Genomic DNA, 25,769 nt, shown 5'->3' on the forward strand with positions numbered 1-25,769 from the left:
AATTGTTTTTAACTTTTTATATTAAAATAATTATAGGTTCACATAGAGTTATGGGAAATAGATCACATACATTTCTCTTTACCCAGTTTCTCCCAATGATAAATTCATGCATAAACCATAGCACAGTATCATAAACAGGAAATCAATATTGGCACAATCTACCAATCTTATTCAGAGTTTACAAGTTTTACATATAATCATGTGTGTGTATATGCATGTGTATTTGGTTCTATGCAATATTATCACTTGTATTGATTCATGTGACCACCACCAGTCAAGATACAGAACAGTTCCATCACAGGAATCTCTTGTGCTACCCTTTTATAGTCATAATCACCTCACTTTCTATCCCTTAACACCACCAAATCCTAGGTAATCATTAAATGTATCTCTAGCTTTTTAATGTTGTCATTTCAAGAGTATTATGGGGATGCCTGGGTCGTCCAGTTGGTTGAGCATCTGACTCTTGATTTCCCCTCAGGTCATGATTCCAGGGTTGTGGGATCAAGCCCTGTGTCGGGCTCTGCACTGAGCATGGAGCCTGCTTAAGATTCTCTCTTCTTCTGCCCCTCTCTCCCACTTGCACTCCCCGACTTTTAACAACAACAACAAAAAAGAGCATTACGTAAGTGGAATCCTACAGTGTATAACATTTAGAGATTGGCTGTTTTCACTCAGTATAATCTTGAGATCCATACAAATTGTTATGTGTATAGATATTCATTCCTTTTTTAAAAAAATGTTTATTTATTTAGGGGCGCCTGGGTGGCTCAGGCGGCTGAATGTCCAACTTTGGCTCAGGTCATGATCTCCCGGTTCATGGGTTCAGCCCACATAGGGCTCTGTGGTGGCAGCTAGGAGCCTGGAGCCTGCTTCAGGTTCTGTCTCTCTCTGCCTGTCCCTCCCTCCTTCTCTTTCTCTCTCTCTCCCTCTCTCTCAAATAATGTGTATTTACTTTTGAGAGAGCACAAGCAGGCAAGGGACAGAGAGAGAGAGAGAGGAAGCACCAGGCTCTGAGCTGTCACACAGAGCCTGACATGAGGCTTGAACTCACAAACTGTAAGATCATGATCTGAGCCTAAATTGATGCTTAACCAACGGAGCCACCCAGGTGCCCCTCATTCCTTTATTATTATTATTAAATACTTTTTAAAATTTATTTTGAGAGAGCGAGTGAGCATGTGAGCAGGGGAGGGGCAGAAAGAGAGGGAGAGAGAAAGAATCCCAAGCAGGTGCTGTCAGCACAGAGCATGACTCTGGGGCTCAATTCCATGAACCACAGTCTCATGACCTGAGCCAAAATCAAGAGTTGGGTGCTTAACCCAACTGAACCACTCAGGTGCCCCAATATTCATTTCTTTTTATTGCTGGATACTATTCCTTTTTTTTTTTTTCCTCTTTAAGTAAACTCTGCACCAAACGTGGGGCTTGAACTCATGATCAAGAGTCACAGAAGGGAGAGGGGGAGAATGATGTGACTAGAATAGTTATATAGAGCTATTACTATGGTAGTACTTCATTTGTTTAGCTGAGAGGTGTGGATGTTCACTGCATTATTCTTTATATTTTGTTTACCTTTAATATTGCAAATACATTTTGAAAGTAATGTTATAGAAATAATTACATATTTAGATTCATAATAGGAATATTAGTGTTATTTCTAAAGATTTTTATGCTATCCCCCATTTTCTTTCAAAATACATTGGTAACACAAATGGAGATCAAAAGGTGAAAGAACTATTGAGTGCATGTGTGATTTTCCCCTAGATGTGTCTTCTCAGGTAGTGTCCAATTTCCCAATAGCAAGCAGACTTGTTATTTTTGGAAAGATTCCTTCTACTTATCGTAAAATTTTCTTTTTGTTAATCTCACATTCAGTTACACCTATTGTTCTCTGTCTCTTCAGTGTTTATCCTTTGCCTCAATATTAAACACTACTGAGTAATGTTTGTTGTGTTCATTTCCTCATATTTTTATCCTCATAAAAGACTGCAATTATCTTTATACATGCATCATGAGAAATACATTTCATTGAGCAACTTGTATGTGCAAGCTTCCTTCTATACCACTATTTCCTGTACAGACTTCTCAGATTGTTTATAGAAATACTATTACCACCTTCCTTCTAGTATAATACATCTTGATCTGTAATCTCAACACAAAAGCTGTGATGTAAATTAGTCACTGATGAGTCATGAATACATTTCCTACAAATTACACTATAGAAAGAATGCAGAGGGAGAAAGAGGCTACGTTTATTTTTTTAATTTATTTTATTTTTTATAGAGAGTGCAAGTCGGGAAGTGGGACAGATGGAGAGAGATAGAAAAAGAATCCCAAGCAGAATCCATGCTCAGCACAGAGCCTGACGCAGATCCCAAGACCCTGGGATCATGACCTGAGCCAAAATCAAGAGTTGGACACTCAACTGACTGAGCCACCCAGGTGCCCTAAGAGACTACATTTAAAAAGGAGAGTATAGTGCTAAGTGAAATAAATCAGAGAAAGACAAATACCATATGATTTCAGTCATATGTGGAGTTTAAGAAGCAAAACAAAGGAAAAAAGAGACAAAAAAACAGACTCTTAACTATAGAGAAGAAACTTATGGTTACCAGAGGGGAGGTGGGCAGGGGAATGGGTGAAATAGGTGATGAGTTTTAAAAGTACACTTATCATGGGGCACCTGGGTGGTTCAGTTGGTTGAGCATCCAACTCTTGATTTTGGCTCAGTTCATTATTTCAGGGTAGTGGGATCAAGTCACTTGCTGGGCTCAGCACTGACAGCGGGGAGCCTGCTTGGGATTCTCTCTCCCTCTCTCTCTGAGCCGCCCAAAATAAATAAATAAACTAAAAAAAAAAAAAAAAAAGAGTACCTTTATCATGACGAACACTGAGTAATGTATAGAATTATTTTTTTGGTGTTTTTTTTTTTTTTTTTTTAGAGGCTCCACACCCAACATGGGGCTCACACGATCCTGAGATCAAGACTCAGATGCTCTACCAACTGAGCCAACTACATGCCCCAATGTATAGAATTGTTGAATTACTATATTGTACACCTGAAACTAATATAACACTGTGTTAATCATGCTGGAGTTAACATTTTAAAAATTCAATTATACACTTACAGTAGGTAAATTTTATGTATGTAATACTCAATAGTTTAAAAAATGAATGAAGAAGGGATAAAAAATGATATTTGACATTTTCTCCTACACAAAATGTCATTTAAAAACATCTTGGATCTTGTATTTTTACCACAGGACACTATCTATAATGGTTTCTTTCCAGTAATGGTTAAGACCACAGACTTCAAAGTTAGGACTTTAGGATTTGAATTCCTGCTCTGCCATTCACCAGCTGATCTTGTACAAGTTATTTATCCTCTTGGAACCTCAGTCTTTTCATCTATAAAATGGAGATAATAATAGTATTTATTTCTTGGGATGAGGAGGGGACAACATAGAGTTCTTAGCACTGTGCTCATTAAAGCTGTTAAGTACAGTGCTTAGCTTAGTACATATTAATTATTGGTTTATTATTTTGACAAATATTTCACAGTGTCTTTGTAGAAATCACCTAAGTGTGTCTAGTGTTCAAGAAAAATTCAATGATGCAATTATTATTATTATTTTTTAATGTTTCTATTTATTTTTGAGACAGAGAGAGACAGAGCATGAGCAGGGGAGGGGCAGAGAGAGAGGGAGACACAGAATCTGAAGCAGACTCCAGGCTCTGAGCTGTCAGCACAGAGCCTGATGCGGGGCTCAAACTCACGGGCTGTGAGATCATGACCTGAGCTGAAGTCGGACGCTTAACCAACTGAGCCACCCAGGTGCCCCCAATGATGCAATTATTAACAGATGAAATAATTGCTTGGGGCTCTGCTATTTCTCACCAATCATGCTAGTTTATAATGATGTCATAAGACTGTCACACTTGAATAACTTAGTTGATTTTCATTCTCAGCATTTTTTAAAAAGTTTTTTTGTTTGTTTAATCTTTACACCAAACATGGGACTCGAACTTATGACCTCAAGATCAAAAGTTACATGCTCTTCTGACTGAGCCAGCCAGGCACGCCGATTTTCAGCATTTATTATCATCCTGAAACTACCTTTTATTAACTACATTAACTAAATTTTTACTTTAGTTGAGATATATATATATATATTTATATAAATATATATACATATATTTGTTTGAAGAGAAAACTTAGAAACAGTCTAAAGTCTTCAAGTGCTTGGGATATGGCTACCTGTTCCCCTTCCCATGGACGTCAGAAGCAAAAGGTAAAAACACTTAAATGAAAATATTTTAGTCCCAAACAATACCTTATAAATCTTTAGTTTCAACATACTGCATGGAATTATGTAATTAGGTGGCCAAAAATTCTTTCCTCCTTTAAAACTAGCAGGGACATAAAACTGTACCTCCTTTCATCGTCTTTATGTTGTTTTATGGCATCCTTTTCCTCCCATATTTCCTGGTTCAAGACTTGTCATCATTGAGTATTGTACTCTCCCCCCCAATCTGTCAACTTCACTTCCTTATGCCTGTCCAGTCTGTTCTTCCTATCTGTTCTCAATACTGCCACCTTTGCCTCCTGATACAATTTCACCATCTCCAATTCATTTCATATATTTCCAGGGAAAGATGCTTCTGAGAAATCTTCAGTGACTCCTTATCGCCTCTGGAGTGAAGTCTATACACCAAGCAAGGCTTTCCAGGACTCCACCCATCTTCCATTACCCACTTCAAAATGCTTATAGTTCGGCCAACCTGTGCTCCTCTACTTCTGTATCTACAATTCTTACCAACTCATTTCCTCCACTTTTTATTTGACATGCCTATCTCCTTTTTGTCAGCTTTCCCATTTCACAGATGAAGAAACTGACATCTAGAGAGGTGAAGGGACTATGACAATGTCTGTGGTGGAAAATGAATCCAAGTTTCTCAGATTCAGATTCTTTACTCCTATCGTTTTTTGGCCTTTTGGCTAAGATCAAGGGCGGACCCTTTATTCCTAAACACTTCAGCATGTATCTCTTAAGAACAAGGATATTCTCTTATATGAGCACAGTACAACGATTAAACTCAGGAAATTTTGCATTGATGTAGTGCCATCATATATTATTATACAGGCCACAGTTCAAATTTTACCAACTATCCTTCATAGTGAATTTTCCCCAGTCCAGAATCCCATCCCGAATCAAACCTTGTCTTCGTTTCTCATATTTCTTCAATATTCCTTAACCTGGAACAGTTCCTTTGCCTTGCTTTATTTTCAAGACATTGATAGTTTTTAAAGAGTACAGGCTAGTTGTTGTAAAATTCCCCTCAGTGTGGGTTATTCTGAGTGTTACCTCATGATTCGATTCAGATTATGGATTTCCAGCAGGGATACTACATAAATGAAGTTGTGTACTTCTTACTGCATCACATCACAGGGCACACCACAACTGTCTCATTACTGGCAATATTCAACTTCGATCACTTGGGTATGGTGGTGTCTGGGTCCCTGTAACGTTACTTTTTTTCCCCTTTGTGATCAATAGGAATCTGTGGGGACATATTTTAAGACTGTGTAAATAAGCTCCTCCCTGTCCCCCCAATCAAGTTTTCACCCAGGTGGTTTTAACATTCACTTATGTTTAATCACACAATTATCATTATGAATAGTTGCAAAATGTTGATTTTTCTAACTCTGTTGCTCCTTCTACATTACGTGGCATTGTACTGAAGAATTTTCCTTTCTTCCCCTATATTTTTAATCAGGGGGAAAAAAGCTTAAAAAAAAAAAAAGAACTGGATACCATTTTAACTGGAATGTAGTTAGCTCCCATTCGCCTTCGGTGTGCTGGACTCACTTCTCTGTGACATGGACCTTCACTCCTGGACCTACAGCGAGCTCTCTCAGCCTTGTGGGTGGTGGTCTGGGCCACAGCCTTGCAGACGGTGGACTACCACCACGCAAATTTAAAGCCCACTTACTCCTCTGTGGTGTTGCTGGTGGTTCAAGCTATTCTAAAATGACACTCCAGTCTCTATTGCTAGGGAGTGAAGTGCTACCTTTATGCTTAACCTGTGACTCACAAAAATATTTATTCCAATGTTTCCCAAACTAAATGTGCTTTAGAATCACCTGAAAGCTTAAAGTGTAGATTGCTGGGGTCTGGCCCCCAGAGACTCGGATTTAGTAGATCTGGATTAAGGCCCAGGAATCAACACTCGAACTTTGAGAACACAATCTCCAAAATAATGAAGGGCAAACCTCCCTTCCTTGAAAAGTTGCCGCCACTGGCAACTTCTAAGGTGCCCTCTCAGGAAAAACCGAGTGAAACAAGGCGTTCATCCTTCCTCGCCCCACCGGCCTTCAGAAACCTACATTCGGTTGATGCCCTTCGGGTGCGGGGATCCCAGGTGCTGCGGTGAAGGCGGAGATCTCCCTAACCCGCTCTCTGTGGGCAGGGCCTGCCGGCTGGCGCGCAAGAGGGCGGGAGGGGGCGGGTCCCCCTCGGTGCCCGCCGGGCCGGGGCCAGGGAGCCCCACCCCTCCCCTTAACCCCCGCCCCCCAGCGCTCGGACCGGGTGCTTAGTCACCGTGAGGCTGCGCTTGCCCGGGGCGCGGCAACCCCCCTAACCCGGGACCGCCCGCGGGGCACCCCCGTCGTGCACTTCCGCGTGCATGGCCCTGCTGCCCCGGTCCCTGAGCGCGAGCGCGGGGCCGAGCTGGCGGCGGGCGGCGCGCGCCTTTCTCCCCCGCTTTCCGCTGCCTCAGCCGCGGCCCGCCCGCGCCCTCTCCCGCGCCATGGCGTGCAGGCAGGAGCCGCAGCCGCAGCGCCCGCCGCCCGCCGCAGACGTCGTGGCCTCGTACGACTACCTGGTGATCGGGGGCGGCTCGGGCGGGCTGGCCAGCGCGCGCAGGGCGGCCGAGCTGGGCGCCAGGGCCGCGGTGGTGGAGAGCCACAAGCTGGGCGGCACTTGCGTGAGTACCGGGTCCCTACCCGCGCGTCTCCTGGCGCCTCTGCGTCCGCAGCGCCGCGTCCCGCAGCCCGGCTTTCTCGTCGCTGTGCTGGGGCAGCCTGTCCTCTTTCCTGGTGCTGTCCGTCCGTCCGGAGATGGGTCCCCAGCGCCGCGCTCCCCGCTTTCCCACCCGCATCTGAGGTCAGGGTCCCAGCAGGTTTAAGGGAGAAAAGTGTAATAGGGCTCCCTTGCACCTCTCACAGCTGAGCCTAGGTCTGTTCCTGCCCAGGTGCAGTGTTAACCGTAGGTGGTTACTCCTCAAGGTGGAAGAGTATTGTATTCTTGCAGCTGGCTGGGGACTGGGACTGGGGATATACCCTTGAGGAATGCAGATCCTGATCCTCTCCTTTCAGCTTCAGGGGCAAAATGATTTACCGCACTTTCGAATCACCTAAGGAGTTGGAAGAATTCTGCCTAGGTTCCACGCCCATGGCTTCTCATTTCACTGGTCTGGAGTGCAGCCTGGGCTTTGGGATTTTTAGAAGTTCCACAGGTGATTCTGGTTGCAGCCAAGGTTGACAACCACTGCCTACAGGTTACCTTAATGTAGGATTTACAAAAATTCTCAGAATTTTGTCTTGTTGGGCCAGGGAGGGATTTTAAAACTGCTCCCCAAAAAGAAGGTTGTAAATCTTGTGATTGAGAAGCTTTATCATTAAAAACAGTTGTTGTTTTTTCCCCCCATGCTATTGGTGTGGCTTTTTCTATTACAAAACTTGGGGGAGGAACTTGCTGTTAATATTTAAAATTCTGCATCCAAGAGTAACCTGGGGTTGGGGATGGGTTCTCCACATTCTTTTGGAGACTGATGTTTAAATTATACCAAACTGGGAACTCCTTAAGGGCAGGGATGGGTTCACGTGTTTGTGTACCTCATATCACCTTAACGAAATATCTTGCTCAATAATCATATGTGTAATAAATGAAACTCAAAATTGACAGTTTGTGAAAGGGCTGACTCCATTGTCCTGTAAGCAGTTTTCAAGTTCAAGGGGCGCGTGGGTGGCTCAGTAGGTTAAGCATCCGACTCTAGATTTTGGCTCCGGTCATGATGTCATGGTTGTGAGATGGAGCCCGGCATCCAGCTCTCCCCTGAGCATGGAGCCAGCTTAAGATTCTCTCTCTCTTGGGGCACCTGGGTGTCTTAGTCCGTTAAGCTTCCGACTTTGGCTCAGGTCCTGATCTTGCGGTTTGTGAGTTGGAGCCCTGGGTCTGTGCTGACAGCTCAGAGCCTTGGAACCTGCTTCAAATTCTGTGTCTCCCTCTTTCTCTGCCCCTCCTCTGCTCACACTGTCTCTCTCTGTCTCTCAAAAATAAATAAATGTTAAAAAAGAGATTCTCTCACTGTTTCCCCCTCCCTCACTTGTGTGCACATATGTGTGCTCCCTCTCTCATTCTCTCCCAAACTAAAAAAATAAACATTCATGTTCAAAATGCAAGTGGGAATGGAGGAAAGGATTGTCAACTTGGACCTTGACATCTTAGTCCAGACTCCCTTAGAAGTCTGTCTCTGCAGAAAGATTGAGGGGTGCCACTGTGAGACCCCCTGGACAGGTGGTGCGAGCACTTGACAACTTCTCATCTTCGTACCTCTTTACTTTTCTAAGTTTTCCTTCTGTATTATGTCATGATCAGCTTGTGGCATCCATCATCATTGCCTGGTTCCACTGGTATTAGTCAAAAAGGGGCTCGCCCCATTTCTAGGTTCTGGTTAGGAATATGAATAAAGTAAGAGGTGAACTACTTCCAAGAGCAAGGCGAAGGACAGCTCTGGACAATGGGCCATTTACTTCTTCCTTATAGTGTGTCTGGCCTTGCTTCTGTCATTCAGCTGCAGCAAGTTTTATTTTCCTGTAAGCATTGGTATCTTGGGGGCAATCTCATTTCACATTTTCATGACATTCCATTTGGGTTCTTCTCAAACTGGCTTTTGGTTTTGAATTACAAGGAAGGGTGTAGGTATGTGATGAATATCAGAGAAGATATAACGACAAGACGTGAGTTTAGATTTAAGAATTCCAGTTATCTGGGCTATCCATAGTTGCAATAATAAACTTCTGATGTCCAGTGATTTCCAAGTGGGCGTAGGGGAAATGGAGGCCCTCTGAAGCACATCATTTCATTTGTTCATGTCTTCATTTCCTGTATTCTAAGTACTTGGATTGAGGCTGGCAAGAGAATAGGGTAGATACAAACATTTGTTTGTTTTAATGTTTATTTATTTTTGAAAGAGAGAGCGTGAGCAGGGGAGGAGCAGGGAGAGACGGAGACTCAGAATCCGAAGCAGGCTCCAGGCTCTGAGCTGTCAGCACAGAGCCCGATGTGGGGCTCGAGCTCATGAGCTATGAGATCATGACCTGAGCCAAAGTTGGACTGAGCCACCCAGGCACCCCTAGATACAAACATTTGTATGATAAAGGTCCCCTCCCACAGGAAATTTGCAAAATGGTGGGGGAGCAAAATGTAGACAGTCAACTCCAAAGTGAGGTAGTCTGTGTTAATTGCTCCTGATAGTAAAAAGTTACAGTAGTTGAGAGAAGAATTGGAATCATCACTTCGGCCTGGGCACCATGGGATGAGTGATTTTGTGAAGGAGAGAGTGTCTTTCTGAACTTGAACAGATAAATACCATTGTTTGACAGGGTAGGGTCAGAGGCAAAGGCAGAGAGGCAGGATATATTGTGTAATTGAATTTGATTGGCACACAGGGTATCTAATAGAAGTAAGACATAGGAAGCTGATGAGTACATTGTAGTGAAAAAAGAAGTTTCTGGGATGGCTTGGCTGGCTCAGTTGGTAGAACATGTGACTTTTTTTTTTTTTTTTTTTTTTTTTACGTTTATTTTTGAGAGAGAGGGAGAAGGAGAGGATCTGAAGTGGGCTCTGCACTGTCAGCACAGAGCCCGGTTTGGGGCTCAGACTCACAAACTATGAGATCATGACCCGAGCTGAAGTTGGACACAACTGACTGAGCCACCTGGGTGCCTCTAGAGCATGTAACTTTTGATCTTGGGGTGGTGAGTTCAATCCCCACGTTGGGTATAGAGCTTACTTCTAAAAAATGAAGTTTCTGGAAGCACAGTGAACTGTGTGGAGGGGTTTTTGAGCATGAGAGTGACTCAATAAAAGTGGGTTTATGGTAGTGGTACTGTTGAGAGATGTCCCTTGGAGAAGTCAAGTAGAAGTGTCTTTAATACTGACTCCTTAACCATTTTTTTTCCTAAATAAAATATTTTGATTCTGGAGCTTGGTGAATTTTTTAAGTTGCAGTAGATGAGTTCACACTGAAGTTTCAAATTAGTCTTCCTGTAGATAGTGGGATTGTGTTTTGTTTTTAATTGTTTTATTTTTGTTTGTTCATTTATTAATTCATATTCCAGGTATACAGGTACCTTTTTAAATGCTGGGGTCACAGCAGCAAACAAAGCAGTTAAAAATCCCTGTCCTCATGGAGCTTACATTGTAGTTCCATGCAATATTTTTGTAATAATTTAAAAAAAAAACAAGTTTTTGTTTTTAGGGCTTTTTTGTTGTTTTGTTTTGTTTTGGTCTGTTTGAAACCTTCCTGCACTGAAGTTTAGACTTGGTGTGATAAAGCTAGAAGTGATTTTGGAGATCCACTAATCCAGTCAGACTGTAGTTTAGTTTAGTTTTTTAAATGTATGTTTGTTTTTGAGAAAGAGCACGAGCCAGGGGGGAGGGGCAGAGAGAGGATGAGAGGGAGGATCCAAAGCAGGCTCTGCACTGTCAGTGGAGAGCCTGATGTCGATGTTGAGGCTCAAACTCACAAACTGTGAGGTCGTGACCTGAGCTGAAGTCAGGACACTTAACCGACTGAGCCACCCAGGCTCCCCAGACTATCGTTGTTTTAAAAAAATAGCACTAACATAAGCTTGCTGACTTAATTTTTTTAGGGTAATGGCCTTTAAAAAAATTCTATCACTATCTTTTTTTTTTTTTTTAATCAGGAATGACGTTTTCAAAACAAGTAGGAAGCTTATAATTTCAAGTAAAGGACAGTGCTTTAAATTGAATACTTTTAGCTTTATGAAACCCTACATGGACCCTATTACTTTCATTTTTTTTAAGGATTAGACTCACACGGGTACCTGGTGGCTGAGCTGGGTAAGCATCCAACTTTGACTCAGGTCATGATATCATGGTTTGTGAGTTCAAGCCCCACGTCGGGCTCCACACTGAGTGTGGCGCCTGCTTGGGATTCTCTCTCTCTCCCTCTCTGCCCCTTCCCAACTTGCACACACACACTCTCTCTCTCAAAATAAAAAATAAACTAAAAAGAAAAAAAAAAGGATTAGACTTACACAGATCCTTGTAGGAATTTGGGAAGCATTGTTCTGGTTCAGCAACCTCACTTAGAAGCTGAGTGCCAGCTAAAATGTGGTTGAAAACAAACCAAGCATAGTATAACCTCTGGAATTGGTGGCCTAGCCATCAGAAACTATAGCTTTGGTGTATTTATGTGGAGTAAACTGTGACTTGTTGGACCTGTTTAGGCATTGTTCTTTACTACAGGGGAGGAAACTTATGATCCTTCCTGCTTAGGAACCAAACATCATTTACTCCAAAAACACTTAGTTAAATAGAGTCTACCACATAGGTCTTCACTTCATAGCTCCTGATTTAGTAGATGTAGGGTGAAGCCTCAAAGATGTATTTTTTTTTTTTTAATTTTTTTTTTCAACGTTTATTTATTTTTGGGACAGAGAGAGACAGAGCATGAATGGGGGAGGGGCAGAGAGAGAGGGAAACACAGAATCGGAAGCAGGCTCCAGGCTCTGAGCCATCAGCCCAGAGCCTGACGCGGGGCTCGAACTCGCGGAGCGCGAGATCGTGACCTGGCTGAAGTCGGACGCTTAACCGACTGCGCCACCCAGGCGCCCCATCAAAGATGTATTTTTAAAGAACTCTAGGGGCGCCTGGGTGGCTCAGTCAGTTGGGCGTCCAACTTCAGCTCAGGTCACGATCTCGCGATCTCGTGGTCCGTGAGTTCGAGCCCTGCATCGGGCTCTGGGCTGATGGCTCAGAGCCTGGAGCCTGCTTCCGATTCTGTGTCTCCCTCTCTCTGCTCCTCCCCCGTTCATGCTCTGTCTCTCTCTCTCTGTCTCAAAAATAAATAAACGTTAAAAAAAAAAATTTTTTTTTAAAAACTCTATTTTTTGTTTGAGAGAGAGAGAGAGAACACAAGCAGGGAGAGGGGCAGAGGGAGAGAGAGACTCTCAAGCAGGCTCCATGCTCAGAGTGGAGCCCAATGCAGGCTGGATCCCATGACCCTGGGATCATGACCTGAGCTAAAATCAAGAGTGAGACACTAACCAACTGAGCCACCCAGGCGCCCCTAAAGAGCTACATTCTGATTTTGTGATTTTGGTGTAACATGAGCCAGACACAATGGTAAGGCCTTCATACAAAGAAGGGACTGTATGAAGCATTAGTATGAATCTGGTGAATCCTGTTAATTGTGTGGGTTAGATGACAATTAATTTGGTCCTGGAGTCATTTCCTGGTTTCATAATTTTATGCCTCCAAGGTTGTCTATACAGTATGACTATCTTGATTTTCTGACTCTTCTTCAGTCTTCCTTTTCTATTATAAATCTTTTCTATGTTTATTTTTGAGAGAGAGAGAGAGCATGGGAGGGCAGAGAGAGGGAGAGAGAGAGAATCTCAAGCAGGCTCCCTGCTGTCAGAGCAGATTCCTGACATGGGGCTCGATCCCACGAACCGTGAGATCATGACCTGAGCCGAAGTCAGACAGCCAACCGACTGAGCCACCCAGGTGCCCAGTCTTTCTTTCTTTTCTAGGAGGCTTTTTTTCCCCCTTTTTAATTCTGTGATCTGATACAGTAGGCCCCTTCCAAGGAGACTTCTGTTTTCAAGATGAGTGATGTGTGTTCATGTACTTAAGAATTCATCTTTTCTTTGACAGAATTTTTTAAGCTGTTAAGTTCAGGTATGAGATGACTTTGCCCCATATTGTGTTGTCTAGGGGAGGAAAAACTTTTCTTCTATCCTCTGAGGTTCAATAGCTGGAATCTGCAAATCAGACCAACAAGAAGTAGATTAATAGGGGTTTATTTCTCATGCACGTGGGACTGTCACAGAGAAGTAGTGGGGGAAAAGGAGCACTTAGGCCTGGGAGCTTGATATCAATATAAGAAAGCGTGATAAATTGTGGAGAAGTGACTAGACAAAGGAAAGGGGGTTTGGGCTTCTAGGAACAGTAAACTGTGGGAAGGTAAATATGTGAGGGAAACTAATAGAAGATAAAGGTTACTTTAATAAGGTTTTTTTGGTGCAGATTCTGCTTTGCTGCCTTTCCATTTTTAGTGATAAGGGTTCTCCTCCTGGTACAGGAGAGGGGTCGGGGACACCTTCACAAAGGGAGATTTCTGCCTTGCTTTTAAGCAGAAAGGGAGGTGGCAGAGAGGTCCTCCTTTGCTCTTTCTTAATTATCTTCAGCTCAAAATCTGTATGCCAAAATAGCATATTTTGGGGTGGCATGTTCTGATCTCCTTTAGTTCAAAGTGAAAGAAGCAAGAGGGACCAGGGTTGCTGCTAAACTTCTAATGGCTAAACCAGGTCAAGAGGCATGCGTAGCTCTAATAATATGATTCCATCTTTAAATTCATCTTTATTTTTCTCCATCAGACAAAAAAAAAACCAAAAAAACAAAAAACAAAACTGTAGTACTAAGGTATTAGATGCTAAAAGTGGGAAACTGAAAGAAATCCTCTATTTTTTTCCTAGAATTCAATTAAAGATAGTAATCTCTTGTTGCCTACTGTAATTAAGTCATTTCTCAGGGCAGAAAAGTAGATGGTCTTTGAATTCAGTTTTTGGCATCTCCGAAAAGTTAAAATGTAGTACTTCTCTCATGATCAAATGTAGACCAAGGAGAAATGCAAAGATTGACGAAAGCCAAGGTGATAGAGAACCTTCTGGGAGCTTTGTATCTGCGGTTCAGTTCTCTGCCTACGCAGACGTGGGAAGAGTTCACTTGAGGAAAAATTCTTTCTAGCTTACTATTCCCTTTGCCCCAGGGCCTGTGGGAGCACATGTTCCAGTGTTCTTGCTGAGTGTATGGATTCTGTGATAAAGTAACTGGGTTCTTGTGGTATAGGCATGTGGTTCTCACCAATCAGAGTTGGGTAGGTAGGAAGGGTTGATTACCAGGACAAACCCCTTCTTTTCTTTTTTATTTAAGTTGAGGTATAGTTGACATAGAACATTGCATTAGTTTAGGTGTACAGCATAATGATTCCGTATTTGTGTAACTGAAATGATCACCACCAGAAGCCTAGTTAACCTTGTCACCATACATAGTAGCAAATCTTTTTTTTCTTGTGATAAGAACTTTTTAAAAAATGTTTATTTTGAGAGAGAGAGAGAGAGCACGTGCACGTGAGCGGTAGAGGGGCAAAGAGAGGGGGAGAGAGAGAATCCCAAGCAGGCTCTGTGCTGTCTGTGAAGAGCCCGATGTGGGGCTTGAAGTCATGAACTGTGAGATCATGACCTGAGCTGAAATCAAGAGTCAGACACTTAACCAACTGAGAGCCACCTAGGTGCCCCAGTGATAAGAACTTCTAAGATCAACTCTCTTAGCAACTTCCAAAAATGCAATATAGTAATATCAACTATAGGTACCATGCTATACATTACATCTCCATGACTTATTATTTTATTACTGGAAGATTGTACCTAGTAAAGTTCTTGATTATTAATGTCACTGTGAACTGTGCTGTATGGTGCCAATTGGAGATGCCAGCAGAAGTGGAGGTTTTAAGATGCCTGAGAAACAGGCTGCTCAGAAGACTATCTAGGCTGAAAACCATTACTTAGCAACATGTAAGTCAACCTAACTTGAAGGTGATAGTGTGCACTTTGATATTATGATGTCTGTATCTCCATAAGGCTAAAACATGCTTTTTAAAAGCTTTCACTTAACGCGAAATCTCTCCTAACAGGTTTTTAAGCATACAGTACGGTATTATTGACTATAGGTACAATGTGGTACATCGGGATCTCTAGAACTTACTCATCCTGCTTGACTGAAAATTTGTGCCTGTTGATTAGTAACTTCCCATTCCCCTCCCACCCCTGCCTAGATCCTAGCAATCACCATTCCATTCTTTGGTTCTATGAATGTGACTATTTTAGATATCTCAGGGGCACCTGGCTACCTTAGTTGGTGGAGCATGTGACTCTTGATCTTGGGGTTGTAAGTTCAAGCCTCATGTTGGATGTAGACATTACTTAAAATAGATATCATATAAGTGGAATCATGCAGTATTTGGCTTATTTCCCTTATTTTAGTATAATGTCCCAAGGTTGAGCATGCATTTTTATTTTTCTTAGTGTTTATTTATTTTGAGAGAAAAAGCATGAGCAGGGGAGGGGCAGAGAGAGAGAGAGAGAGAGAGAGAGAGAGAGAGAGAGAGAATCCCAAGCAAGCTGTGTGCTGTTAGCACAGAGCCCGATGCAGGGTTCATTCTCATAAACCACGAGCCAAAATCAAGAGTTGGATGCTTAACTAACTGAGCCACTCAGGGGCCCCTGAGCATGCATTTTTAAATGGATATTTACAAAAAGGAGATCATACCTTCAGTACTGACAGTCCTCAAAAACAGAAAATTACCCTAGTTTGTTTTGTGGGTTTAGAGTTTCATGAAGTGTGGCACACCTATGTTCATAAGTGCTAAATAAAGGAGTGATCAGAAAGGGTGGGGTTAGTTGAAGTAGGCAAATCCTAATGTTGAAATTGGTCTTTTGATTTACCCTGTCGATTGTTTAATTTTTTTGTACAAGGTTTAGTATAATACTATTTAGCTGTCTGCCTAAATCTGCCTGAATCTGCCAGGTCAGAAAAGAAAGCCTGGCTCTGAATCCCTCATAGGGTTTTACCCTTCATAAAAGGTACTTTAAACAAGTTATAACAGAGAGTGTTTCTTGTAGAGTGGGATTAAAGGAATTTTATATAAAGACCTTGGGCATTTGTAAGTGGATTCCATTCAGTCATAATTGATAACCATTTATTATTCACTGGGTGTTGCAACATTTGATATTAAATTAGGCTGCAGGATCATAGATCAATTTCTTTTGGTGGGGGGGCAGGAGATAATGGTGTTAATGAGGTGACTTTTGGAAAGAACTAAGGATGAGGGCTGGTTGTCTGGAGAACCAGCCTTGTGATTTGAGGCTTCGGATTTCATGCCCATCCCCCTGGCCCCTTGGGAGGGGAGAAAGAAGAGGACCTGGAGGTTGAATCAATCACTAGTGGTCAATGACTTAATCAATCATTCCTGTGTAAGAAGCTTCCTCAGGGGTGGCTCATTCAGTTGAGCATCCGACTCTCGGTTTTGGCTCAGGCCATGATCTCCCGGTTCATGAGTTCGAGCCTCACCTCGGGCTCTGTGGGGAGCCTGGTTAGGATTCTCTCTCTCCCTCACTCTGCCCCTCCTCTGCTCATGTGTGCTCTCTCTCTCTAAACATTAAAAAAAAAAAAAAAAGGAGCTTCAGTAAAAACCAAAAGGATGGGGTTCAGAAAGCTTCTGGGTTGGCAAACACATGGAGACTAGGGGAGGTGGTATATCCATGGGAGCTCCACGCCTTCCCACATACCTTGCCCTATGCATCTCTTCCACCTGCCTGTTCCAAGGTTATATCCTTTTATAATAAGCTGGTAATCTAGTAAATAAAATGTTCCTCTGATTTCCATGAGCCACTCTTGCAATTAATCCAGCCCAAGAAGAGGGTTGTCAGAACCTCCAAGAGCTTGTCGAAAGCACAGGTGACTGCTGGACTTGAGATTGGCCTCTGAAGTAGGGGCAGGAGGCAGGAAGACTGAGCCCTCAACCTGTGGGAGCTGATGCTGTCTCCAGGTAGATAGTGTCAGAATTGAGTTAATTGCCTGATGGTGTGGAAAAGCACACACTTCAGAATTGGTGTCAGAGTTGTATAGGCACAGGGCCAAGTGGTCTTATTTAGTCACTGCAGGTGTAAAGCTGATGAAACTCAACAAAGACAGAGATCTTTGTTCTGGTTGCCTACATATTCCAACCCCTAGAACAGTCAGTCATGCACTAAGTAGGTATTCAGTATGGAGTTGCTGAAAGAATGAGTTGATGAAGTGGTAGGGTTTTGCTTAGTGGATGATGATTTGTCCGTCATATTCTACATGCTCCTTCCTCAGACCAGTCTTGAACTAGACTGTGGGATGCAAAAAAGGAAAACAGGAAACTTTAGGCAACTCTGGGGTAAAAGACAGAAGCGGGGAACCAGAAGAAGGAAATTTACTATCGAGTGCAGGTGACATTTTTTGACAGGTGCAACTGTTAATGGATTGAATCCATCGACATGGGCAATGTGATTTTTTTACCTATCTAAGCAGAATTGAAGGTGAGAGGGGCTGGCCTAGAAAAATAGTTGAAGCTCCTGAGTTTTTCTACATGTATCATCAGATTCTTCACATGTTCTGTCCCTGTCAGGAGATGCCCCTGTCTTCACTGTGAGCCAGTGCTGGCCGACCAACTGAATGGGCTTCTGAACACGAGGTGGGGATAGGGAGTTCTTAGAGATGGATTGTAAGACTGCGAAGGAGGCGAGGCTACTGGAGTGTCTCTGGCGTTGAGTGTAGTCAGGAATGCACGAGATTTCTCTGAGGCTTATCATTGGTTAATGCCCCCCGGGGGAATGAGGGCTCTGCAGGGGAATTTGCCAGGTGAAAAGTATTGTATGTTTCAGGTCTTATCAGCTGTGGGTACCCCTGGGGAGTCAAAGCCCTGAGAGCCCATCACCCTGGTGTCTCAGTCTGGGAGGCAAGCTTTCTGCCACCAGTTTATTTGTTCCTGAAAGGGAGCAAGCCACCTGGGGAATTTATCTCCTCTCTCTCCAGTAAGCCTTTTGTGAAATTGGGGATCCAGCAGTCTGCAGAAATAATTCAGAAGCATCAGTGTCATCATCAGATCTATCATAAATTAGAAAAGAGGTGCTTTTTTTAATGCATTATCTCTCGAATCTTCTCAAAACCTCTATCATGTATTACCATTCCCATTTTATTGAATAAGAAACTGAGCTCAAGAGATTTAGAAACCTACCCACCAACAGCAGTAAGTGGGAGGGAAGGTTGGGATTCAAACTCATGTCTGTCTGCCTCTAGACTTGTGTTCTTTCTGCCAACCGAATGTACTCATGTACTCATCAGCTAGAGAATAAGAAGCATGACTATATATAGCTCTCCACCCCTGGCTTCCACAGCTCTGTTGGTAACTAATTGCTGTTTTCTTCTAAGTCAAAGAGGCATCTAGTTGTTGTAGTGTTGTGCTGAAGTGTAACTAGGTTTCCAAAACCATTGGAAAGCCCTCAGGCATATTACTAGGAGCTGCCAAAATAGGGCGAGTGGTATTTCAAGGGCACGGGCTCTTCAATCATAGCCCTGGGCTGCCCGGGTGTTTCAGTAGGTTAAGCATCGACCCTTGATTTCAGCTCGGGTCATGATCTCACAGTTAGGTTCATGAGATCCAGCCCCACCTCAGGCTCAGGCTGACAGTGTGGAACCTGCTTGGGTTTCTCTCTCTCCCTCTTTCTTTCTTTACTTCTCTCCTGGTTGCATGTGTGAGGGCTCTCTCTCTAAAAAAAAAAAAAAAAATCATAGCCCCAACCACAGATCCAAAGTGTACTGTGCTAGAATATAAACTCTTTGACCCAAAAAGGTCACCATTTTCCACCTTTTTCTTCCTCTGATTTCTAGCCCAAGGCTTTGAAAATTTTAGGGAATGTTGTGATTCTGCTGCTGCCCCTTGAGCCAGCAGCTCTGATAGGCTGAGAGACTGTGGTTGGAGTAGTAGGCTCCATGAGAGCAGGGACTAACTATATCCATTTAGTGCTTTCTTTTTTGCATAATGCCTGGCACGAGTGAATGCTTAATCAATACTTCAAATGAATGAATAGTTGCAAGTTAAAACATTTTAGAAGTCAAAAAGGCAGAAACTTCTAAAAAGTAAATCAAATTCATAACACTTGAAACCAGTGAGTCGGGCCATCTTGGGCCTTAGAAGAAACATGTTCCAAACTTTTTAAATAGTGTCAAATGTACATGAGTAAATTGATGATGTGTGAGAGTGGTTCAGAACATTTAATGCTTTATGACGATTTAAATTGCTTTTAAAGGTTCCTGGGAAGTTGGAGAGAGTTGACTATAGGACAAATGGAGTGTATTTATTTAGTATATTGAGATCATCTCTACTTTTAGAGACATTGATTTTGTAGTCTGTCCTTGTTGAAGCCTCTTAGTGAACTGCAGGGTACAGAGTTGTGGATAAAGGGACTGGGAGGGGGTGCCTGGGTGGCTCAGTTGGTTAACTGACTCTTGATTTCGGCTCAGGTCATGATCTTACAGTTCGTGGGATCAAGTCCCCACATCAGGATCTGTTTAGCACAGAGCCTGCTTGGGATTCTCTCTTTCTCCCCCTCTCTCTCTGCCCCTCCCCTGCTCGTGAGCTTTGTCTCTCCCATAAATAAATAAACATTAAAAAAATAAATAGGTTAAGCACTCAACTCTTGATTTCAGCTCAGGGCATGATCTCACAGTTAGTGAATTTGAGCCCCGAGTCAGGCTTTACTCTCCCTTTCTCTCTGCCCCTCCCCTACTCTCTCTCTGTCTCAAAAATAAATACACTTCAATTAAAAATAAAAAAAATACATAAACAGGCCTTAAAAAAAAAAAAAAGACTGGGAAGCACCTCGCCTGCCAAATGAGCTGGAAAAGGCAGGTCTGATGCTAAAATCATTGCCACCATGGAGCTGGGATTCAGCTATCTTGCTTTCCTCTACCACATAGGAAACAGTGAGGGAGAAAGTCATACATTATTCTGATTGCTAGTAGAAAGTGCTTCCTGAATATCCTGCTTGTAACGCTGCTGTAGGTGTGAGTCCTTCATTTTGCTGGGCTTGAATTCTGCACCCTTCTCTCAATCCTGTGAGTTCCTACTTCTGTTGCCTTCTGACTCCTTATTGTAGCATAATCTCATAAAAAAATCCAAGTCCACCACTAGATAGTATATGACTTGTCTCTTTCTAGGAAAAAACCCTCCAAATGACGGATAACTTGAAACTGCATAGAAACAAAACATAACTCACTCTTTTATAATTCCTGAGTGCAGAATAATAGGAAATAAGAGTGTTAAAATGAAAATGCAGGAGGTATGCTGCTAGCAAGTAGCACAGCTAGAGGAATAGAAGGTGACTGTTCTTAAGACCTTCTTTTTCAAGTATTCCACGTCTCAGTGAGATTTGGACGGGCTTCTTTTACTCTAGCATTTCAAATAAAGTCCCTTGGCAAGTGCATATGTAGTTCAGATTTCACCCCAGGGTGCCCAGAAAATGTTCTGTAAGATGTAGGCTTATATTCTTTGGGCTTACAGGGAACGAGTCTAGTTCCTTATGGTCATGATCAGTAGAGCTGTAAGCACCTGATGTAAATTATGTCTGGAAGGCACCAGTATTTAAATATTCAGTCTTGGGGCGCCTGGGTGGCGCAGTCGGTTAAGCGTCCGACTTCAGCCAGGTCACGATCTCGCGGTCCGGGAGTTCGAGCCCCGCGTCGGGCTCTGGGCTGATGGCTCAGAGCCTGGAGCCTGTTTCCGATTCTGTGTCTCCCTCTCTCTCTGCCCCTCCCCCGTTCATGCTCTGTCTCTCTCTGTCCCAAAAATAAATAAACGTTGGAAAAAAAAAAATTTTAAATATTCAGTCTTTACTCTGTCAATAGACATGAGTGAACATGCTGATTTTTTTTTTTAAAGGATCTGCAGTTGAGACCTCACTTAAATCTCTTAACTTTGTTGTAGTGGCCAACACGTCACCAACACTTCCCAGTCAGTATTTATAAGGTTAAAGGGGGGCGCCTGGGTGGCGCAGTCGGTTAAGCGTCCGACTTCAGCCAGGTCACGATCTCGCGGTCTGTGAGTTCGAGCCCCGCGTCGGGCTCTGGGCTGATGGCTCACAGCCTGGAGCCTGTTTCCGATTCTGTGTCTCCCTCTCTCTCTGCCCCCCGCCCGTTCATGCTCTGTCTCTCTCTGTCCCAAAAATAAATAAAAAAAAAGTTGAAAAAAAAAAAGAAAAAAAAATTTATAAGGTTAAAGGGTATCTAGAATATACATTACATGGCAGATTTCCAGAGCTGAGGGGTCTCTAATTACGGTCTCTATTCTAATTAGTCTGACTCTTAACCTAGCTTTTCCCCCCATATTATAAATTTTAGCATGTGATCAAAGGAAATAAACAGATCTAAACAAAAATTTATATGTAAACATATATCACAGCTTGTTTACATGGACTGCTGGGAAGAATTTCTCTATAAAGGGTACGAATAGTTGTTTTCTGAAAACAGCTGCTTAGTTTTTATGTGAAATCTTAGAACTATTTGTGTTTTCCTTTGTGTTTTGGCTGTTGGAAGACTAAGAATCAAATGTGTGGGGGTTCCTGGATGGCTCAGTTGGTTAAGCATCCTACTCTTGATTTCGGCGCAGGTCATAATCTCTCAGTTCATGAGATTGGAGCCCTGTGTCTGGCTCCACGCTATGATCGCAGAGCCTGCTTAGGACTCTCTCTCTCCCTTTCTTTCTGCCCCTTCCCTGTTCGCTCTCTCAAAAATAAATAAATGTTAAAAAAATAATTTCTTTAAAAAAAAAAAGAATCAAATTTGTGGTCTGTCTCTGCAAGCATATAAACATGGACACACACGCACACACACACACACACATATACATACAATAGCATGGATGAACCTTATTGTTTGATTCTTCATTATCCTTTGGTCCTGAAAAGTTATGTAGATTTCAGCTAGAGATTTTTTTCAGAGGGGCATTCTGAATGTTTTACCCAGCATATGCCATGATAAGTCTCCCAGAAATCCCCTAGAATAGCTGCTCAGATGTTTCAGTTGCCCTTATTCAGCTGGTGGGTTTTCTTACCTCCTCTGCTGTTTCTCTTCTGCTTTCTCCTTCTGGGTTCTGTGCAAGCTTAGGCTTTGGCCGCCTCCCTACTGATACGGTCCCTGCACTGCATAGCCCCTGGACATGGAATTATTTCCCCCTCTTTTTCAGTGACTGTTTTTCTTGAAAAAATGTTAATGACTAAAATTCTCTGCCTTATCAAGATATGAAAAAGAATATTCATATCTTTTCTAACTCCATAGTAGAAAAAAGGAAGTACTGTAAATTTGACTTAGAACTTAAGGAAGCCTCCTGGGTTGATGCTTGGGGTTCATTTCTTTCAGGTTTGTTTGATGGTTTGAGTTTAATATTCTTAAAATTTGTCCTTTTTTTTTTTTAGGTGAATGTTGGATGTGTACCCAAAAAGGTAGAATTTTTATTTCTTCTTCCACACTCCTTTCACATATTTGATAAAGCAATGCATTGATTTATTTCTTTTGAGTGAGTGAATGAGATTATATCTAGGTCTAGTAGTTAGGACTGGTCATCTGCACAGAATTGTTTTTTCTCAATCTAAATTACTGAATGGAATCTTCTAAAGTATTCTTATTCAATTCTGTAGCCTCATGGATTCGCTTAACTGTGGTGATATTTGCTCCTAGTATCTGTGGTACAGATTACATTGAATGAACTTGTCCTTTACCTGTGATGAAGAGGAAGAAATGGCAGTTCTTATTTCCAAAGCTGCATCTTGCTTATACTTGCAAATAATTTTACTCCATATTTGAATGTACTTTCAAAACATGTTATAATCCCAGATGACAACCTTTTGTTACTGAGATTACATTCTAAATTGGTGTTTTTTTGGTAACAGGTAAGCAAATATTCCTAATCTCATCAGTGACACATAACAGAGAGTAATTCCAGGAGGGTTTTTTGTAATCTGTTCCCTAGTGTGGGTAGGTGTTTTTTAATCATAGGAAAGTTTCCTTTTTGCTGTGGGACAGTTCCTCAGTTATTTTTTTTTTTTCTTAGTCTTAGATTTTGGAATCTGTTCTAATTGAAGTCATGCAGTTATGAGATATGAATTATGTATATCAGTTATAAGGTGGTTTTATGTAGTTTAAACCAGTTATGGTAGTTAATCCATTAATAGGCACTACCTCATTATTTTAAAATATTACCTGGGCATAGTGGCCTGAATTTGTAATATTTTGTTCCCATATATTAAAAACATTTATTTAAGTATTTATTTATTTTTGAGAGAAAGAGAGAGAGAGACAGGGGAGAAGCAGAGAGGGAGACACAGAATCCGAAGCAGGCTCCAGGCTCCGAGCTGTCAGCACAGAGCCCAATGCAGGGATTGAACTCACAAACCATGAGGTCATGACATGAGCTGAAGTTGGACGCATAACTGACGGAGTCACCCAGGCGCCCCTGTTGCCATATATTATGTTTCATTTATTCCTTCTATTATGATCACATGTGCAGGACATTTACCTTATATTTTCATAGGGCTCTACTGACTTCAAAGTGCTTTTGCATTCTTAAAGATCAGTTGGTAATTGCCTCTTGTTTTCTAGAACAGGTTGAAGCCTAGAGTAACTTCCCTCCAGGAGGGTAGAGTGGGGTAGCAGCACAGAAGGAATCAGATGGGTAGGCCTGCTACTACCCTCATTAGGATGAGCCTAGAAGCCCAATGTGGTTCATATACAGCACCTTCTCCAGAGAGTGTTTGAGGCTATAGCATCATACATAATACAAGTTGGAAGTAAATAAATATTGCCCCTCATGAGGAGATGAGGTATAGTGATGTTTCTTTTCTTTTAAAAATTTTTTGTTTAATGTTTGTTTGTTTGTTTGCTTATTTATTTATTTATTTATTTATTTAGAGAGAGTGAGAGCAGGGAAGGGGCAGAGAATGAAGGAGACAAAGGATCCAAAGCAGGCTCCGAGCTTACAGCAGAGAGCCTGATGCAGAGCTTGAACTCACGAACTGTGAGATCATGACATGAGCTGAAGTTGTATGCCCAACTGACTGAGCCACCCAGGCGCCCCTATAGTAATGTTTCTTAAAATAACCTATTTTATTTTGTAGTACTAAGAAACCTTTCATGTGCATTAAGATAGACCATCTAGCAGATAAAATGGTTAATGCTATATTAAATGAGTTTCACCTCAATTAAAAAATAAACAGGGTGCCTGGGTGGTTTGGTGGGTTAAGCATCTAATTCTTTCTTCGGCTCAGTCCATGATCTCACAGTTCGTGAGTTTGAGCTCTGCATTGGGCTTTGGGCTGACAGCCGGAGCCTGCTTGGGATTTTGTCTCCATCTCTCTCTGCCACTCCCCCATTTGCTCTTTCTCTCTCTCTCTCAGGATAAATAAAAATAAACTTAAAAAAAAAAAAAACAACAGAATCCAGCAGGGCCATCAGTTCTTCATTTTTAGGCATAAAGAGAGAACGGTACAAAGAAGGAATCAAAGACTTGTCAAAAATGGAGTCTCAGGCTTGTCTGACAAAGAAAACTGATAGTTTGTCATATAGAGTTCTGGATGCTATCTTGTATTCTGTTACCTTGATGATGAGTCGGCATAAAAGGCCTTTACAGATTTCAGGCTGCATTCCACAGAAATGTGCAACAAATCTTTGAGTTCCAGATGTCTAATTACACACATCGTTACAAGGACATGTTCATAGGTACTGAGTATGTGATAGGGATTTATTCTCTTAAGGTTTTCAGTCCTCATCTTTATCTCAGAGCATCTTCTAAATTACTTTAAAGCTACAGATGCAATTCAGTTTCCTAGCACCAATCACAAAAGACAGGGCTTCAGGAAGTCTGAAAGTTAAAAAGAGGGTGTAAGCAGTAATAAATTTTACTGGAAGGACTGTGAGTCTTATAACATCCTGCTTTTATAGAGTTTATAAAATAGGGAGTTAATAGAAGTAATATCCCCCAACATTTCAGTAGCCTCCCTATAAAACCTGTCTGGTCATATTTCTGAACTTTCTCTTTTAAAATGTTTACTTTTGTTTTTATTTTAAAATTCAGTATTTTTATCTGCTTTTATGTGGTTACCTTTTGTGCATGATTTCTTTTTTTCCTCAGGATTCATGCACTACTGTTGTTGCGGGATTTTTTTTTTTTTTTTTACAGGTAATGTGGAACACGGCTGTCCATTCTGAATTCATGCACGATCATGTTGATTATGGCTTTCAAAGTTGTGAGAGTAAATTCAATTGGCGGTAAGTGTTAATGCTTAGAGGTTCTGTTTACCAATATTAATATTTTTCTTTCATAATTAAATGAGCCATAAACTTTTTTGGGAGGATGTTCCTGTGGTAAAGTATATATAACATAAGCTTTTGGAGGTGATGGCTATATTTGTGGCCTTAATTGTGATGATGGTTTTAGAGATATATACTTATCTCTAAACTCACCAAGTTATATACAGGAAATATGTAGTTTTTTGTATGTCAGTCGTACCTCAATAAAATGGTTTTCAAATACACAAAGTCCATTTTAGCTATTTTTAAGTTGTCAGTACAGGGCCATTAAGTTATATTCATAGTGTTGTACAGCTATCACCACCATCCATTTTGAGAACTTTTCCACCATCCAGAACAGAAACAACGTGTTCATTGAACAATACCTCCTCAGCTCCTCCCCCCAGCCCCTGGGATCACTCGTGTACTTTCTGTCTCTCTGAATTTGCCTGTTTTAGGTACTTTGTATGATATTTGTTCTTTTACCCCTGGCTTATTTCACTTAGCATAACGTTTTCAGAATTC

General features: G+C 41.9%; 1 protein-coding gene across 2 annotated transcripts in view; it reads left to right on the forward strand.

The window, feature by feature from the left end:
• Positions 1-6,660: 6,660 nt before the first annotated feature.
• GSR (glutathione-disulfide reductase) overlaps positions 6,661-25,769 on the forward strand; it is a 45,345-nt gene continuing 26,236 nt past the window's right edge. Inside the window, exons 1-3 of one of the 2 annotated variants that reach the window (XM_047090933.1) lie at positions 6,661-6,990; positions 22,376-22,402; positions 25,135-25,223. In XM_047090933.1, the coding sequence (XP_046946889.1) occupies positions 6,691-6,990; positions 22,376-22,402; positions 25,135-25,223 (416 nt within the window). In that variant the 5' untranslated portion in view covers positions 6,661-6,690. The remainder of the gene's footprint in view (positions 6,991-22,375; positions 22,403-25,134; positions 25,224-25,769) is intronic. The other variant, XM_047090934.1, reaches the window with a different exon arrangement.

Source organism: Lynx rufus, unplaced genomic scaffold (genome assembly GCF_022079265.1).
Source record: "Lynx rufus isolate CCGP_SWC_20201006 ecotype Redwood Valley unplaced genomic scaffold, mLynRuf1.p SCAF_3, whole genome shotgun sequence".
NCBI lineage: Eukaryota > Metazoa > Chordata > Mammalia > Carnivora > Felidae > Lynx > Lynx rufus.